The 14,693-nt window shown below is 42.6% G+C and overlaps 2 protein-coding genes across 2 annotated transcripts; both read left to right on the plus strand.

The window, feature by feature from the left end:
• The first annotated feature begins 467 nt into the window (after positions 1–467).
• mfsd2ab (MFSD2 lysolipid transporter A, lysophospholipid b) lies at positions 468–13,129 on the plus strand. The gene is made up of 14 exons (XM_054764764.1): positions 468–714; positions 2,618–2,743; positions 3,566–3,690; positions 6,953–7,076; positions 7,697–7,775; positions 7,851–8,026; positions 8,100–8,190; positions 8,303–8,421; positions 8,792–8,875; positions 9,687–9,770; positions 10,514–10,626; positions 10,700–10,843; positions 11,324–11,500; positions 11,587–13,129. The coding sequence occupies exons 1-14, from the start codon at positions 625–627 to the stop codon at positions 11,636–11,638; spliced, it is 1,584 nt and encodes a 527-aa protein (XP_054620739.1). The 5' UTR covers positions 468–624; the 3' UTR covers positions 11,639–13,129.
• Positions 13,130–13,801: 672 nt separating this feature from the next.
• Positions 13,802–14,406, plus strand: inip (ints3 and nabp interacting protein). The gene has a single exon (XM_054764765.1). It carries the CDS (start codon positions 13,976–13,978, stop codon positions 14,294–14,296), a length of 321 nt encoding a protein of 106 aa, XP_054620740.1. The 5' UTR covers positions 13,802–13,975; the 3' UTR covers positions 14,297–14,406.
• Positions 14,407–14,693: the final 287 nt, after the last annotated feature.

Here is a 14,693-nt window from a genome sequence, read left to right on the forward strand (position 1 = left end):
CTCAATGCTAATTGGGCTTTTTTTTCTGATGTTGATGATGCAGCACAATTCTAACATGGTACCACTACAAGGGTAGCCAATCAGAATGCTTGGATGTTATCGCTACGCTTACCTCAACCCCTTGTGGCATAGTTGGGTGGTATCTGGGGACTGTAATGCTATGCTTTGATGCATTTCTTCATATTTCTCCATGTAGTTTGCTGGGATATAACTCATGTAGCTGTTCGTCAGACAATCGTGGCTCCTTTTCATGCTATTAAATAAAACTTTATCTTAAATTCAGGCAAACGGGAAATACACTTGTGTTTGTTCATCTTTTCCAGGGAATTACGGGCAGGATGATGTCGGGTGATCACCTCACAGGATGAGCGTGAGCAGCCATTCCCGTTGGTGACGTGTCTCGATGGGCGTGGCTTAATGTGGGGTGAATGGTACGTTAAAAATGGGCGGGGAGCTCTAAATATGACTACGTCTGCCTTCTTCACGTCCACCACTGCATCCTCGATCCTCGTCATCTAGACACCGACGACTATATTGAGCCTCAATCTTTACATTTTGTTTGAAAAAAATATTTGTTTGCTGTTTTTCTGTGTTACGATCACGATACGAAGTAGCTCTTCTGCTATGGCCAAAGGAGAAGGAGGCGAACAATACTCCAACGCCAGTTTGTTGAATAAACCGGTGGACTCTGATAGCATCAAGCTCTCAAGGAAGGTGGGTACATTTCTTAATTAAACATCTACGTGATTGATTATGGTGTAGCTCAAATATATGATACAATAAAGGAGGAGAGGCACGCCTGCCTTGAATGAATGAAGAGAGCACGCCGGCCGGTTCGAATTGTCATCATTTGAAGGGAGTGACTCATGGAGCGGTTTCTAGCCGCGTATTTCACAATTTTATTACCTCCACGCCTTATTAGTTGGCAGAAAAGAGCAATAAATGAATGAATGACAAGTTTAACCTGCATAATGCATACGGTACATGTGTAAATGTGGACGCGCCTTTTTATTTCTTACCAACACTTTCGCCACAGTCGTTAAATAGCTTAAATACATTTCTGTTAAAAAGAAAAAAAGACTGGACTTTTTTTAATGTTATAATTGTAGTTCAGTGGTCCGAAATGCTTGTGGTGAACCCTGTGATCCAGGGCTAAATTCAGAAGCTACTTTTTTCCCCCTGGTCTCTCTTTAGCTGGCTTGAATAAAGCCTGATGTGGCTCATACAAACGTCAAATTAAGGCTGTAATTTCTTTTTATTTTCATGTAACTGAACAAAATATACACTTGCATTTATATGTTGATATAGCTCTTAAGTTATACTACCTTCCACCTGAAATTAATTGATTTAAAAGCTTTAATTGGTGGTGTGTTCAAGTTCTCACTAAAAATGTGGATTTCTGTCAATTCTGTAAATCACTTACAAACGTAATTAATTTACAAGTGTGTGCTGTTTAGAAATCCATTTCTGCTGTACTTGCTTAGTAGTATGTAGCATTGTAGTAGAAGGGAATTTAACGTACGTCGTGGGAGGAATTTACTTTTTTTTATCGACAGCTGAATTCGACAGGCTGCGACCAGCAAACAGACGTGTCGTTCGAGAGGAGACATAAACCTCACATTTTTCAATTTTCCTCCTAAACATCTTATAAAATGTCTGTATAGTTAAATATAAAAAGCAAATCTGTTTTTAAGCCGGTCAATCTTGGTTGCGCATAGCATCAATCCGGAAGTAGTTAGACCCTCAATACAGTGTCAACTTCATTTGTAAAGCAGTGCAATTGACTTACGTAACTCACTAGGAGTACCTGCTGTGTTGTGATGGCTCGGTTATTCAACTTTAAATTTGTACAGTCTAAATGGCACCATGTATCTCGTTACTTAGATTTGTCACCTAAACTGCTCAGTGTATATTGACAACAACACAAAAGAGGTTTTATTTAGCTTTGTGTTTGTGGTCAAAGAAGAGGCAGTGTCATATTTCCCTTATGTGTTTCAAGTACATGTTTGAAGACGGATAGAGTCTGCCAGCAGGTCAAGGTCAGTTTGATTATATCACCATCAACAAACTTTTAAAGAGATTTTAAAGTTGACCGATCACTAATGAGCAAGGTTTTTTGATTGGTCAGTGAGGAGGGTGTGTGTTGTTTTGGGTCAGAGAGGCTGTTGAACCTGGCAGTGATACAGCCCAAGGCTGCTGCTTCTGCTGCTGCTGCCAAGGTGCCCCCATCAAACCTGGGCATGTGACAACATGGTGTTTTCATTCCTGGGAATTAAGACACAAACAAGATCAGTGTTGTCAGTCTTTTTAAAACATTTTGCCAGTGGGATAATCTGACTGCATTCTTTCTTTTATATGAAGCAGGTTAAAACAGGCGAGTCTGTAGTTTACAATTTTTTAGAAAGCCAGGGGAATATAAACTGTGTTCAGTCCTCCTTTTGCATGGGTGGGTCCAGCTATTGCCTGACTGCCAGATTCGTCAGCTGCAAATGCTATTAAGGGAACTTTCTGTCAAATGTTCCTGAATCCAATCAAATTTTAAAGCCATGAGCTCCGAACGCTAGTGAATCTATTTCTTTAAATGTAATTTTTGTTCTCTTTTCTCATGTTTCGACAGCACGAACAAAGGAACAGATTGTCGGTCTGCAACAAGATCTGCTACGCCATTGGTGGAGCACCCTACCAGATCACAGGATGTGCCTTGGGCTTCTTTCTGCAGCTCTATCTGCTGGATGTTGCACAGGTAGGTTGTTTGAGTTCATGTCATAACTCATTTAGACAAGCCCTTAGCGTGGCTTGCAGAACAGAAACTTCAAGTTTCTATAGTGGACTCTTCATAATGTGTCTTGTGACGCTGGTTGACTTTCAAGTTGTTTTAATTTCAAAATATCTCCCGCCAGATAATGCAATGTGAATATTGTGTCCCTGTTTCTGTTTTGATAGAATGTTTGAATGATTTGTGTACCATGTTGTAGAGGTTGCACTGTATTTTATCACACAAATGCCCTCACTGACTCCACCAGCTTATATTGTCTGTTTAGTGAGCTGTTATTCTCTCAAAGCATGTGCCTTAAGGTCAAAGGGTGCTAGTTGATCCCTCTCGAAATTCCACAAGCAATAAAATGAGTGGTTAAACTTAAGGAAAAGTTATTCATTACAACAGAACAAGGCTTATTATCGTATAAAAAGTGTTGGCAGTTGTGTCCTTAATTGGCTCCGACACTAATCTGATGCTGAAGGCCAACGTGGCGGAGAAAGTCAAGGACTTCCCAGGGTTTTGTATAGCCAACAAGATTGTTGGGTTAACCGTCTATTGTGTGACTCAGTGTGGTGCAGTTTGTACAGTGAGGAGTGCTACATTCTTCCTGCAGGGTTTGTCTAAGCAACATTCAGGGATCACAGGAGGAGCAGCTAAGCTGCAAAGTGGCACTGTCACTATTTTCTAGACTTTCACTGTTGGATTTTAAAGCTACCCTGCTGTTGAAGTCGGTGAAGACTAAATAAAGTTCTAAAATGTGCACAAGAAAAGTGGTTTCTGTACTCAGTATGTCTTCTCGTTTGGCAGCTGGATCCTTTTTACGCCTCAATCATCTTGTTTGTGGGCCGGGCCTGGGACGCTATAACCGACCCCACAGTGGGTTTCCTGGTCTCCCGGAGTCCGTGGACACGTGTTGGACGCATGCTACCCTGGTAGGTGTCTTTGCATACGCCGCCCTCCTACACATTCATGGGAAGAAAATAGGACACCCCATGACTGCATGTATTTTTATGTAGGCGAACACTTGTTCTCCTGATGGTGAACGTTTGTCAAAACATGCACCCCGACTGTGTTGCCGGTACTATTATTTTTTTTTCTGAGAAATGCACAACACGGGAGTGCTGTTGTTAAACCCCATATATTGGGATGACTTGCATTTTCTCACACAGCCACAAAACGCACACTATAACTTTAGAGTTTTTAGCCCAATCACCACGACATTTGCAAACCACACACCTTTCAAGGGACTGACAAACACGTCTGTAAAATTAGACACATTAAAAACATGGCCGCCATCAGATAAAGCATCTTAGCAGGGGCTGGGCAGGACTTGGCAACGAACTGCCCATTTGTCATTGACAATTTGTCTAATGCTTGTAAAACTTTGTGACTATCTCTATTTCATAGAACCCCCCATTATGTGTCATTTCTCAGCTGGTGATTTAAGCCATGCTGAGTCAAGGATGAAGAGATGAATGTTTCTGAGTGTACTGTAGTGGGCGGGGCCTTGCACACACACTAAATCCTTGTCATCCTTGTCAGAGGTTACCATGGGTCATGCTGATGCAATTACTACTATGCCACTTCCTGTTCACCAACCTCAAGCATCCCTCTGCCAATGGCATCTTGGCTATTAAAATAATCTTCTCGGTTGTATCTGGGGGGGAGGGAGCCTTCTGCAGGTGTTGTACTTGCACATTTCCCACAGTGTAACCTTCAGCAGTACCCTGATAAATATAACCCCTCTATGTTACTTTGCACTTTCACCCCCCCCCACCCAGGAGTTTTCCACTGAAGCTGCTGGGTGCAATTTCTGAGAAATAGAAACCGCCTATTCTGTCTAGTCTGTTGTGCCTTCGAGTGGACTTACTTCTGTAGAGGCCCGTCATGCTTGAGGCCCCGTTCGCACAAAGGTCGCAGACCCTTTTCTTTCGTGCCATCCACCCCCATTTCTTTTTGCCCCTCAAAGTCTGCCTCTGCTCTTTCCCCCCACTGGTGGATCCCTCACTGCGCATGTCTGAGGGGTATAAATGACACCGTTATGTGAGAGAAGTTGGGTGTAGCGTGTCAGAGGGGGTGACTGCCAGGCTGCTGTCAGCGCGGGCTAAATATTAGGGCGAGTGTCCTTTCAGCAAGCAGTAAAGGTGCAGTCGAAGGGGAGTACAATGGGTGGACAGGTTTGATTTAAAAGGGAATGACTCTTATTTTATGTCTCCAGTAAAATAACTAATTCCTGAAAAGTGGAGCAGCTTCCCACATGGGTTCAATAATCAAACTCTTGGGAGAACTACAGCAGGCTCACAGCTAAATCCTTCCCTTGTATACTGTGTCATTTTTTTAGCTCATAGGTTATGTTTCCATCCAGACCTTTTTCCTTGTAAAAACTGGGTCATTTTGCCTCGCATTCCTTTTTCCTCCCATTTCCCAAGCAAGATGTGGTGTCGGTGGCTAGTTGGAAGAATGGTGTGGGGGTGTGAAGGAATCACCGGCATGCTCAGGGCACGTCACTTCACAAAGACGTGTGCAGAAAAAGCACGGAGGAAGCAGCACAGAGTCTTCCATATTTCACTAGTGCGTGTGTGGAAGCGGGGGGAGGGTAGACCAGTGAGCTCAGTCTCTGATTGGTCCAGCCCACAACACACCATCTATTTCAGCCAATAAGACCACAGCTCTTGGGTCCTCTTTTTCTTTTTTTTTTTTTTCTTTTTTTTTTTTCTCCGAAGAGTCGCACCAAAAGGTTACCACAGTTCATGTTGTAGAATGAAATAGTTGTTACTACAGAGCCGTTTGCCAAGTTCCCCAAACGTAATCAATGACTAAATGATTCTTGGAGGCCAAAGACTTCTTAGTACTAGACGGAATGACTTAACTTATTTATATTGATTCAGTCTATTTATGTTGCATACATTTCTCTTAGTGTGCAAAACAAATATTTAATCACATGTTTAAACATGTATGCGTGTACTTTAAGTAAATCCTCCTCTCCTTTTGATGGCGTGATGTGACTGAACATGCACAATCCTGCACAGACTTGAGGCCTCGTCACAGCAAGAAACAAAATAGAAACTAGTTGATCATGTTGAGCAGAAGGTCAGATGCTTCACACCCCCCTAGAGTACAGTTAATCAGATCACATGCACGGCAGGGTATACCTAATGTAAAACCTATTGATGTTCATACTGCATGTTTTATGTATTTATTGTACCCCACTAGAATACATTGGATTTGTATTCATTTGTCCACTGAGTTTATATACGTTACTATGCAGGAGGAACCACCAAAGTCCAACACCAGGCTCAAACTGTCCCCATCATTTAACCTTTATGGACTGTACGGGCAATGTTTTAACTTAACAGTAATTCTTAACTATCATACAAGTAAAAAGAGAAGTGATGTAGTTTATAATAAAACTGAAATAAAGCAAAACAAATCACCAAAATAAATAAACACCAGGGATATACTTTGTAATTGGAGCATTTACAGGCACATCTGCTTTGTGAGTTTAGTTTGTACTTGTATATTAATTAATTCTTTTTATTGTATTGCACAGCCAGGCCATGTCCTTATGTCGTAAATTTCTGGTTTTCTGGTCCATTTCTGCATCTCTGGTTATCATGGCACTCTTCCTTGTGTGATTGTCTACCGCCATGCCTTTCTAGTTTACGTGTGAAGGTATGTTCACTCGTATGTTCCTGTTGTGTCTGATAAGGATGACTCACCTCGACCCAACCTGGTTAACATTTCCAGGCCACATCACGGATGTCCTGGTTCTTTGTATCTGGAGGTGTGGTTTCCTTTTAAATTGTGACCAGGGAACGTTGAACTGCGCGCGAGAAAGGATTAGAACATATGTGGAAAATCCTACCACCAAGCTTGGGGTTATTAACCACTTAAAATAGCCTGAAGGCATTTATATGTTGACTGTTCCCGCACGGTGATTCATATCTGTTCTTCCCCATAACCTCATATCGGGCTTGTATATCAACACCTTTATTCATGTGCGCACACAAGCGTGATGTGTCAAAAACCAACTAATGAGGCTGTGAAGATGGCAGCGCTTGAATGGATGATGCCCTGTGTCTTATGCAACAAGTGCCCTTGTTTGTTTGCTTTGTTGCCCGTGTCACGTATTGTGAGTTCCACGTTTTCATCCACGGTGTTTTCCCTCTCTCTTCTTTTACCCATCCCGTGCAGGATCCTGCTGTCAACCCCTCTGGCAGTGCTCTCCTACTTCCTAATTTGGTACGTCCCCCCCTTTGAGGACCACAAAGTCATCTGGTACCTTTTCTTCTACTGTCTCTTCCAGACGCTTCAAACTGTGAGTACAGCACACACTCACCTAATAAATATTTGCTTGACTGTACACAGCACTCTTCCTCCTATTAGCCTCTTTTACACTTTTTCTGGCTTCTGTGTAAAAGGCACAGATGGCAATTTTGCAGCATCTGTGTGTAAAAGCGCCTATTACGACTACTTGAGTTACTGTATGTATCAGGGCTGCACGGTGGCCTAGTGGTTAGCATGTTGGCCACACAGTCAGGAGGACTGCTTTAGAATCTCTGTGTGGAGTTTGCATGTTCTCCCCGTGCGTGCGTGGGTTTTCTCCGGGTACTCCGGTTTCCCCTCACATTCCAAAAACATGCATGTTGGGTTAACTGTGCATAGGTATGAATGTGGGTGTGAATGATTGTCTACATGTACCCTGCGATTGGCTGGGGACCAGTCCAGGGTGTACCCCGCCTCCTGCCCAGAGTCAGCTGGGATACGCTCCAGCATACCCGCGACCCTCATTAAGCGGCATAGAAAATACATGGATAGAGTTATGCATTAAATGTTAATTGTCACTACGTTTTTGTTTTTTCTAATGGAATGTGTTGATTTAAAGGTGTTTTTACTTTTACATGAGCGAAAAGTAAACTTGTCCGATGGCCTTTTCAGTGCTTCCATGTGCCGTATTCCGCCCTCACCATGTTCATCAGCTCAGAGCAGAAAGAGAGGGACTCTGCGACTGCTTATAGTGAGTACTTTTCTAATTATACTTCCTCAAGAGGAGGGAAATTCTCCAAGTTAAATGTCTCTGTCCCCCAATTAGGGATGACTGTGGAGGTCCTAGGCACTGTGCTTGGTACCGCCATCCAGGGCCAGATTGTGGGCATGGTCAACCCGCGCTGCGTTCCAGGACCGAAGGATATTTTAGCAGATGTGAGCAACTCCTCCGCGTCCGCCAGCCTCAACGACACGGAGCACGCCATCTCTCTGGAGCACACGGTATGCACATCCCCTTACTCGGGTTACCTTTCCAGTTCAGGAAGTGCATTTTTGAAAGTTTCTTTCTCAACAGAGGACGGCCTACATGATCGCCTCTGGTGTCATCTGCTTGATCTACGTCCTCTGCGCTATTATTCTCTTCTGTGGTGTTAGGGAGCAAAAAGGTGAGGAGTTGTTGACGTTCCTCGTTGTGTGCAAGCACATATCTTTCATGTGACTGCAGCTGTATGTTTGATGTTAATGAAGACTCATGTTTTGGTTTGTTTTTCCTTTCAGAGTCCAGTCGTCCCAAGTCGGAGCCCTTATCGTTCTTCCAAGGCATCAAGCTGGTGATGGGACACGGGCCCTACGCCAAACTGGTCATGGTCTTCCTCTTCACCTCATTAGCGTTCATGGTACGCATTTACACACAAACAAAGACATAATGCAGTTCAGAGTAGGGATGTGAAAAATACACTACATACTTGAAAAAATATTTTAGAAGCAATTCTGGTGTCAGTGTCGTGTTTAGACTGCACACCTGTTGACATTCAACATTGCCTCTGCTGGCTGCAGCCAAGTGGTGCACTCCATTTTGTCTTAATTGCTTCAAAAGTTGATTATACACAGCAGAGTTCTTCACATCCTTTAATCAGCTAACCACTGTGGTATGAGCGGGCTCCATCTAGTGGTACGCAGGGACACCAGACTTTAGGGTTTTTTTTCTTAATTTTCTTGAACTATGCGAATCACTTCTCCTGATGTCACTTGTTCTTTCATCTGCAGCTTCTCGAGGGAAACTTCGCTCTGTTCTGCAGCTACACACTTGGCTTCAGAAACGACTTCCAGAACATCCTACTGATCATCATGGTGAGTCCCAACGTACACAGCCGCAGCAGGTGTCATTTCAGGTAGACTGTTGCCATGACAATGTCCCTCAGTGGCGTAACTTAAGCAGTGACCTTCAGAGTGGAGACAAAAGGCTTACCTCTTTTGCGCATAAATTGTTAGCAGTTACAAAGCTGGTCTGTCTGTACTCCATTAGTGCACAATGAGGTTCTTGCTGTCCATTTCCATAATATGGGTGTGTGTGCCCAGCTTGAATGCCATCCCATTCCCACAGATAGACAAGAAGCCTCTACAGCAGCACTTGACGTGACGACCCCCCCCCCCCCCCCCCCTTTTTTTTTTTTTTAATTAAACACGCAATACAATCTAGTGTAGCAGGCAGGGCAGACTAGGGGAGGAGAAAGTTCAGGTTGGCAGGGTTGAGCAGATTACGTTGTTAGATCCTTCACTTCATGCAAAGGATTATGGAGCCGACGGGGAGAATTAACATTTATTTAAAGAGATGACTTTTTCCACTAATCATGTGCGCTGCCGTAAAACTGTGCATGAAAGCATCTCCTGCTGGGATGAAAAGCAAACACAGTGCTGATCCACACAGGATATTGAAAAATGACAGTGAGGAGGACCAAGACTGGAAAACACTGTTTATCCTGGACTTTTGTGGTTGTTACATGAAGGGGTCAGCGGTCAAATCCATACAGTAGAATTCACCCAACGGCACACTCACCATCCCATTTTCACATAATTCTTGTACACTAAATAGAAGAGATCTTTTCATGTGCTTTCACGTGCAATGTGTGGTTAACCGAGTGTAAATTTCCCTCTCCCACAGCTTTCTGCCACTCTGACCATCCCCTTCTGGCAGTGGTTCCTCACCAAATTTGGAAAGAAGACAGCAGTTTATGTTGGCACATTGGTAAGGCCCAAAACAAGGTTCCTGAACAGGAATGTTGTGTTTGTGTGAAAAACCCCCAAAAGAAACCCACTATTCCCTCATTTAGTAATTGTTTCTTATTGCTTACACAACAGCAGAGGGGACCAGGCATATTGAGGTTAATTGCAGGGAGGCTTTTATTTGTACAATCATGCTATATTGTAAGTCAAGTGAAACTCGAGTTTACATAAAATAAAAGGCTTTTACAGAGAAAAGACAGGAACTGGAACGCAAAGCTAACAGTGTGCAGGGAACTTGTTTCAAACTGGCTTTTAACGTTTAATACTTTTACATTTTATTATGTTTAGCTTGCTCACTGTCTTAGTGGCCGGAGTGCTGCTGAGGAAAAAGATGCCAGGGTCTGAGTGCAACTTTTTTATTTTATTATTATTATTATTATTATTATTATTATTATTATTATTATAAGTGTTATTATTAAATGCCTCAGTAGGTGCTGCTGCTTTGGTTAGCAACTGACTCTTTTTGTGAACAATAGCATTTGTAAACGGTGCCAATTAGAGTTGCCAACCATTTTCTCCCTAAGGACGGCATCTACTTGGGGTGAGGTGCTTAATGGGGTGACGCACCCGGTGATTGAGACACGGTGTCTTTGCAAATGCATGGCACGTTAATACATCACAGGAAAACCCACACCTCTCAATCACGTTTCCATTCCAATGATGTGACTTTAAATGCATTTTATTTTGGGTTTCTCCTCTCTCCAGGCTGTAGTTCCCTTCATGATCCTGGTAGTGTGTATAAAGAGCAACCTCATCGTCACCTACATAGTCTCCTTCGCCGCCGGCGTCGGCGTGGCCGCCGCTTTCCTTCTGCCATGGTAAGACCCTCGCTGCACGCTCCGACACCCTTAAATGACCACGCAGGTCTGACTGCCTTGTCTCGTCCATCAGGTCCATGCTGCCGGACGTCGTCGATGACTTCCAAGTACACAACCCGCAAGCCACCGGCCACGAGGCCCTCTTCTATTCTTTCTACGTCTTCTTCACCAAATTTGCTTCCGGAGTCTCCCTGGGCATCTCCACGCTCAGTTTAGAGTAAGCACTCGCACATCACCACTAAGGGAGGGTCACATTACAGAAGAATCTGTAACGTAAACACACACACTTAATTCAATGACGCTGATTGATTTTTTTTAATATATATATATATTTTTTTACATTTTTTTCCTTCTCCTGGGCACAGGGACAAAAAAAAGTTGTGACTGATGTTAATCCAAATCTGACAAATCCCACATCAAAGCAGGAGATTTTTAGGACTTAATTCTAGTATCATGCTTCTATCACATGACGGACCTTACAGTAAAGTGTGACTTTCATATGGTTACATGAAGTATTTCACAAAAGTGAGAAAACGCAAACGTGTTATCATCTTAAGGGACGATGCAGGTGTTATTTTCTGTTCACTGACTACTCTAAAGTATAGCCAGGTTTCCGAATTCGGAAGATATAATGCAATACAAATGGAGATTGTAGTGTCTCCAGTGATGGTAACATTGTCCTCTTTTCTTTGTCTAGTTTTGCTGGCTACATCTCTCGAGGTTGCTCCCAACCAGCAGAAGTGGACATCACTTTGAAAGTGCTGGTCTCCGCCGCCCCCATATTCCTCATCATGATCGGCCTGACTATCTTGTACACGTATCCCATCGATGAGGAGAGGAGGCAAGGCAACCGAAAATTGCTACAAGAGCAAAGGTACGATTTTTAGCAGGAGCTCCTCATGTCTTGCAAGGTTAAAAAAAAAACAAAAAAAACACTGAAGTTTTAATTTCTCCTGACAGGGACGAGGCAGATTCTGAAACGGAATCAACAGAACTTTCCAACATCATCTAGCACGTTTACCCTCGGACCAATACAGATGACAGGGCTGGCATTTTGCACTGGGCGGGACCAAGTGACCTGGCCCCGTCGCATCTTACAGACACTGCCTTGTCCAGTCACGCTGCTGCTGCTGCTGCTATTTTCTTCAAGAGGCTACAATACCTGCAAAGCGGACGCGCAACAAGCCTTTTTGCATCTGCGAATATTTCCCAATTTAATATTTACACACTTGTCTGGTCTCTGAAGCCTTACTCTTTGTACTGCCAAAAAACTGTTGTTTTTTTTAAGTGTGACTTTGCTCCCAAATGAAAGTGCACAAAAACTCATCCTTTTTGTTTTTTTAAATCCAATGACTTTGAGCACTGCGTCTGTGCCTTAGTTTCAGCTCAGGTCTAAACCTGACACTTCACCACAAGGTACTTGTTCGTAAGTCATTGGCTGGATGCATTTCCACACAGCCCGGTTGTTCCCATCTCAATCCCTTTGAAAGGCTTGTTTTTGTTCTGCACGATTATTAAAAACCACTACAACACAAAGCATCCTTTAAAAAAAAAAAAAAAAAAAACATCCGCTACTATTATTTATAGAACAGCTACTGAGGACAGGAGAAGGCATCTTTACAGTCGCGCTGACTGAGTAATGAGGTTTAAAGATGACGACAGCCAGTACTAAATATGTGATTACATTATTTAAGTATTTATTAGTTCTGATTTTACCATTTTGACCTGCAAAGTCCTGCTTCCTGCAGTATTTAAACCTATTTAAAGTAGAATCCATAGTATGAAAATAAATACGCTAACATGCCTTTTTAATGCATGTTGCTTCTGTCTCTGTATGCAATGAAGAATGGACGCACATACTTGTGGAAAGCAAAAAATAGAATGATGGGAAATGCGTGTAGATGTTTCTTGGCTTTTTTTCTTGGGTTTTTTTTGTATATAGATGTATTTGTTGTAGGATGAACTGTGATGTTTTGTGAAAACAGGATTGACTATTCATATCCATTGATATGGAATAGTGTACATACAGTGTCCTATGTTATACATACATCTACGACATGCTCCAGACAACTGGGGCGCTCGTGAAGTTTTGCCTTTTGTCCACTTTTGGGGGGGGGGGACATACAACATTGCTTTTCTTTTTTGAATCCTTGCATCAATTGTAAAGGATACTGAACGTGTCATCGCTGTGCTATTTCTCACTAACTGTAATCATTGTATATCCTGTAAATGTTAAATTTTTTGGAGTGAAACTGCAGTTGAATTGAATTTCTCTTGTAACTCTTGAGGCTGTGAGCCAAATGTGTGAGCTTTAATCCCAGACGGGGACACACAAATGCCTTGTGTACATGCCTCCTGTGTGCATATGTAAATATTGTTTATAAAACTTGTAAATATCTCTGATATATTTGTGGCTGCAAGTGACTTGATGTACCATGTACTGTAGTTATTTAAGGAAAACAATGGCAATTGAAGAAAACAATAAATGGTAATGGAAAAGTCATGTCAATATACTGTTTTATTAATTTTTAATATTGTAATCGTACAGTTTATGTGATGCTTAAGAGTGTTATATTAAATTACATCACATTTACACAATTCAGCATCTCAGGAAAGTAGTACGAATATCATTTTTTTTAATCCTCCATGTCTCAGCTATTACTGTTAGTTCGTGTACAACTTTTTCATATTACCATTTTCTAATACGGAAAGACGTAGATACACAAGGCAGAAGAGTAAAATTACTACAGTAGGGTTTGTGGATAAATGAGACAGTACAAGCAGTGTTGAAAATTATTCAAATGGAAGATAACAAATTAAGGAAAATGTGATTTCAGGGTAAATTTAGAATATATTTACCCACCTAACTAATAAAACGTAAAAATTAAAAATATGTAATGTTTTTTCATCTTTTTGCATGGGTTAGTCGTCTCAGTATTAGTTGGTGGCTCACTGCTGACACCTAGTGTATATTTACTGGAACAACATAATCCTCCTGGTTTCTTCCATCTCTTGTAACAAACATAATACATTGGCAAAACGATCGAAAGGTAATGAACACAATCTAAATATTTCAAATTACACCACTTTTTTACAAACGACCGCCAACAACCCAGACAAACGTAGGCATGTACACTCCGAACCAAAAGATGGCGACGTCGCGCTATTAAAACCATAGAGTTCAGTGTATTACAACACGAAGAAGACAGACCGGAAGTGTGGCGTTTAGGAACGCGCAAGACGTAAATCGGAAGCGGCGGATTATTATGGCACGAGTTGATACGGCCATATAACATTAAATACAGCTTGGAGGTTGTTTTTACTCCTTTAACCGTGCTTCTACCCTGACATGGCTGCCGCCAACCCTCCTGGGCAGCAAGGCTTTCCGACCAAGACTCGAGTAGCTATCCTGGCGGAGCTGGATAAGGAGAAGCGGCGGCTGTTGCAGACGCAGTCCATGAGCGATCCCGGAGCCAACACTCCTCTGTCCTCCGGCAGAAGCAACGCCAAGGAGACGAGGGACAGCGCGGAGCAGCAGCACATCGCCGCCCAGCAGAAGGCCGCACTGCAGCACGCACACGGCCACTCGTCAGGCTTCTTCATCACGCAGGACTCATCGTTTGGGAACCTCATCCTACCGGTGCTTCCCCGCCTGGAGCCTGACTTTTAATCATCTCCAATCCAGTGGACACTAAGATCTCTTATTATCGGATTGTCGCAATGTCTTTACGTTGATATTTCATCTGCATATGACACAGGAATAAATAATGTTCCAAACAACTTCAGTGTATCTCTGACTTCACGTGGCAGCCCGTGGGCCAAACCCGGCCAAGAAATCATCAGATCATTCTGGCTCACTAGTTCAAAACTTGGGAGTGACTAACATTTTTGCAGAAAATTTGTAAAAACATTTGTCGTATAAAGTACCTTTTAACTAGCGTTTTGGCATTATGTTCTTTAAAACACCCGAGTGCTCCTGTTATATAGAAGATCTTTGACTAGTGTTTTTGGCAGCAGGTTCCTAAAACAGCACAGAACTCCTGTCAATAACAGAATCTCTGACGTGC

This window comes from Dunckerocampus dactyliophorus, chromosome 20 (assembly GCF_027744805.1).
Source record: "Dunckerocampus dactyliophorus isolate RoL2022-P2 chromosome 20, RoL_Ddac_1.1, whole genome shotgun sequence".
NCBI classification, from domain to species: Eukaryota; Metazoa; Chordata; class Actinopteri; order Syngnathiformes; family Syngnathidae; genus Dunckerocampus; species Dunckerocampus dactyliophorus.